Here is a 4732-nt window from a genome sequence, read left to right as displayed (position 1 = left end):
TATATATATATACATATATGTATATATATATAAAACATATGTTGGCGTTTCTCTCTTGATATTTAATGGTTTTGAACCACTGTAAAGCACATAGAGTTTGCCTTCTGTATGAAACGTGCTCTGTAAATAATATTGGATTTAATCTATCAGAAATGGATTGAATGTAGTTAAGGTCCTGGACTGAGGTTGGACTGCCAGTCCTCTATATAACTACATTTAGACATGCACAACTCTTTAAAAAAAAAAAAAAAAAAGTAGAGTTTGACTGTGAAGAGCGAGGTCACACTTCAAACTTCAAAACAGCAAATTGTTTTGTCTGAGGTTTGCCCTAGCCTTGAACAAAGCGAAGGTGTTCCAATAAAATCATTTCTATCTCTTCAGGGCCATTCGCAACAAGTAAAAAAAATATATATAAACGTACAACTATAACCGCATACCATTACACTGACTGTACTAATAGAATGTCTCTCTGACATTGTGACATACTGTGGAAACTTCACTTATCCCCAGTTAAAGTCCAGTTTAACTCTTTCAAATTCATTCTCTTCTAACGAGGACCTTAAAAACCCCCCCCCCCCCCCCCCGCAAGGACAAATGGTCCATGCAAGAAATAATGTGACCAAGAAATGTCCCCACAAGCAGCTTGCCTAGACCACACACAGACTCATGCTGATCAATCAATCAATCCACCAGTCAGATGTTAATGACTAGATGTGATAACATCAGTTGGTGGTCCTGCTGTCTGGGTCTGTCTTCTCCTAAGTGTTATTTGGCCTTTCACTCACGTGACACTGTAGGGAATCAAATGCGGACTTTATCAGGGTCGGAATCGGTTTGTCTTTTGTCTTTTGTGACCAACTGTGAAGTTTGAACACTTTTTTTTTCTCTCTTAAAGTTACACATTAACATTCTTAGATAACAAGCAGATAGTTGGCAACTATTTCTAGGCAATTTTTTTTTTTTTTTGCAGCAGCAGCAGCAGCAGCAGTCATAATGTCGTAATGAATGAAAGAAAAAGTCAAGTCAGCGTTGCGTCAGATTTCACACCTGTATACACAGACACACACACAAACAAACAAAAACACTGTGTGAACATGGTAATTTGGGGGAGGGTTTTATGGTGGGTGTAGAGGAAGAAGGCGGCGTGTGACTGTTAACTCTAATCATCACACACACACCACGCCAGTCCTCTCCGTGGGTCTTCTCATAAATATGCTGACGATTCAGCGATTATACCGAACCGTGATTAAAATGAAACACCAACTAAATATATTTGTTTGGTTTTTTTTTGTGTCGTTTTAAACCGGATTAGTCTTTACCTTTTCCTGTTTGAAAACTGACTCTGGACAAGCATGCATCCCTCTAACAAAGTGTGTGTTTTTAACTGATTTTAACTTTAATTCCGCGAGTCAAATTTAACTCAAAAGAAAGTAAAACATACCCATCGCTGTGCTAACTGTGCTAACAGGCCTGAAACCTCAGGTTGTATTTCTCAAATCTGTAATTAATTTGACTGGTTTCCTGAGGAAGGATACAACAAAACAATCATCACTTAGACATGTGAAAAGATTTAGGATTTAAAAAAAAAAGCAGGTCACATTCTGTCTTCCAGCCTGTTGGTGGGTCCAGTGGTACAAAAAAAAAAAAAAAAGAGGCCGGAGACAAGTGAGTAAAACAATTCAAAAAGTTTCTCACCTCTCTGCTGAGCCACAGCTTGCTCCAGGAGCAGGAGCAGCAGCAGTAGCTTCATCCCTGCTTCTTCTTGACTGATTCGAATGATTTTTTTTTTTTTTTTTTCTTTTTTCCCCCAGCGTTGACCAGTCCGCAGGCCTGGCTGCAGCTCAACCAGCACTAACTGGTCAAATAAACCTGCTTCAGAGGAATGTGTTGCTGCAAGGTCTCTGCTTGGGGCGCCACTCTGACTCTAGCTCTCTCTATCTGCCCATATTCTCTCTCTCTCTTTCATTCATTCTACTCAATAAGAGGGGGAGGAAGTGAGGAAGGGGGAAGGGTGGACTGTACCATCTCCCGGTGGTGTAGGGAGATTATGAAGTCTGTTACAAAACAACAACAACAAAAAAAAAGGATTGAATATCTAGTTTCACACCGTCTACTTGTTTTTAGTGTTAAAATTAAACGGGGCTGGACTGTGAGCAAAACCTTTGACTTTTCAGTTGTTCAGGCCTAAGTTTATATTAATCTAAATAACCAGCGATGCAGATTTGAAATTAGCATATGGGACTCTCCTTTAACTGGACTCTGATTTAATGAAAAGTTTTGTCTGTGTGTGTCAAAAAGAGACAGAAGAGAGATTATCATCAGAATGTCTTCTCCTTAAAAAAGAAAAAAAAAACCCCAAATATAAATTATATACATAAAAAAAAGAATCTAGTTAATATTTTTACATTTGCCAACGTCACTGGAAACACTATGGAATTAAGATAAATGCTAACATGCTTACAGGGTTAATATTAACATTGCAAATGATGCCTAGTTTTTAACTGAGACAAAATGTTATACGAAATATGAAATGATTTTATACGACATTGTTTCCCAAAGTCTGGGTCGCGACCCTCAGGTGGGTCGCAAGAGATTTTTTGGGGGGTCGTCTCGCATCATGTTTCCCAGGAGTTTACGAATAATGTCTGTTGACTTGGGGCGCGAAGGTTTGTGACTTTTGAACTACGGGTCCCTAGAAAAAAAGTTTGCGAAACACTGATGTACGATATAGGAAATGCTATACGAGGTTAGTAGGGGTGTAAGAAAATATTGATATGCCGATGTATACAATACTGTAATGATACTTTACAGCTCTGTATCACTTTATTTGTTAACAATTAACATTCAAATATTCAATATTTTCTTCTTGATTAAAAATGTAAATGTCTTTCTTTCAACTTTTGTAACATGAAGAAATGTGCAGACATACGTAGCTATGGCATTCTGTCTTTGTTTGAAAGCCCTGTTTGAAGATTCAAATATGTGGGTGATTTTTTTTATGACAGTCAAATTCTATAAATTGGTTCAAAATCATCTACTTGGATATAGAGAAAGCCCGCCGCAAAGGCATTTAGCATGTTAGCATTTGACTTTCTAGCACTAATTCAGTGCACGTACATGGTGCCGTTCTTTATGGCATGTTAGCAGCATGTTAATGCTTGGGTAGCAGGCAGTATTTTACAGTATTTACCGGATGAAGGCTGATCCCGAGATTAAAGGTTTTCGAAGTGTGAGGCGTGTCTTCCCTGAGGGGCACCAGAGCACCTCAAAACCCAGGAAAAAGACAATTCACTTAACTTAAGTAGGTGACATTTATGAGGACAAATAGATAAAAGACAATAGGAGAAACGCAACCTTTGGATTTTCATGGACCGGCGTTCGACGTCAATTATTTTGTCAATGTTTACGTAGCACAACAAAAGAAAATCTCTTGTTACTCGAGAGTTCAGCTGATATTAAATATTGAGGCATTTTACATCTATTGGTGAGTTCATAGTCGCATGAGATTTTTGGTGATCCTTGGAGAACCGTTGCCATTGGAAAACAAGTGGAAAAAACACCTAGTCATCTTTATTTTTGTCCTTGTTTTTTTTTTCAACTATGTGATTTTCCTTCTCGTTCAATACCGTTAGAACAAAACTCTCAAAAAAAGACCTTAAGGAGCAGATAGATGGAGCGTTTGTGTGAACTAAGATAAATGACATGTGAAAGTCATGCAGAAAGGCTAAAAGGCTTTTATCATTTTCTACGCCATCTATTGGGGAAACGTGGGTATTGCGGGGAAAAGTATAATAATAATAATAATATAAATGAATTGTATCATATGGAAAAGGTTTGGTGGGCCAGATTAAAAAGCGGAATGGTCCGCATCTGGCACCCGCACTTTAGTTTGCCGATGCCTGGTCTAGAATCTATCCTACAACCTTCCACCCCAGAAGGGGAGGCAAAAGTACAACCCAGGTTAGAGATAGATCTCGTCAACGTCCAAATAACTTTTTCTGTTCCTTTATCAGTCCAGAGCAAATGCTGTAGACTATACGTTAGCATAGTTTACGAGACAAGACAAGACATTATTGATCTCACTCCATGGAGATTCCCTTGTCTCTATTATTAGGCATCAGGTATTTAGGTATTATGGCAACGTAGCCAGGCTGATTGAAACACTGACATATAAATGCCTTTTCGGTAAGTAAATAGAATGTAACAAAACAATTAGTAGTTTTAACCTTAAATTAGACAAAAAAAAAGACGAAAAAGGCAAACCTACTTCTCTCAATTTGATCTGATTTAGATTTTGACTTATAACATAAGGGAAACGTGACTAAGACATGTACACGAAAAGGTCACAACATCTCTTCCTTTATTTATACTTTACATTTCTTTTAAAATAGGAACAGGATGCTGAAAAAAATTACAAGCCACTAATTAAAGATTGATAGATACATAGGTAGACAGACAGACAAACAGATGGACAGATGGACAGACAGACAGATAGACAGATGGACAGACAAACAGATAGACAGACAGACAGATAGACAGATGGACAGACAAACAGATAGACAGACAGACAGATAGACAGATGGACAGACAGACAGATAGACAGACAGACAGACAAACAGATGGACAGATGGACAGATGGACAGACAGACAGATAGACAGACAGACAGACAAACAGATGGACAGATGGACAGATGGACAGACAGACAGATAGACAGACAGACAGACAGACAGA

At 38.3% G+C, this 4732-nt stretch overlaps 1 protein-coding gene across 1 annotated transcript in view; it reads right to left on the bottom strand.

Annotated features, from left to right (window-relative positions):
* The window catches only part of lama1 (laminin, alpha 1), a 38894-nt gene extending 36630 nt beyond the window's left edge, over positions 1 to 2264 (bottom strand). The window contains exon 1 of the mRNA XM_025062274.1: positions 1696 to 2264. Within this exon, the coding sequence (XP_024918042.1) occupies positions 1696 to 1750 (55 nt within the window). The 5' untranslated portion in view covers positions 1751 to 2264. The remainder of the gene's footprint in view (positions 1 to 1695) is intronic.
* Between the last annotated feature and the right edge of the window lie 2468 nt (positions 2265 to 4732).

Source organism: Cynoglossus semilaevis, chromosome 1, assembly GCF_000523025.1.
Source record: "Cynoglossus semilaevis isolate Cse_v1.0 chromosome 1, Cse_v1.0, whole genome shotgun sequence".
Classification (NCBI taxonomy): domain Eukaryota; kingdom Metazoa; phylum Chordata; class Actinopteri; order Pleuronectiformes; family Cynoglossidae; genus Cynoglossus; species Cynoglossus semilaevis.
Note: the sequence above shows the minus strand (reverse complement) of the source record. Positions and strands in the feature narration are given on the sequence as shown.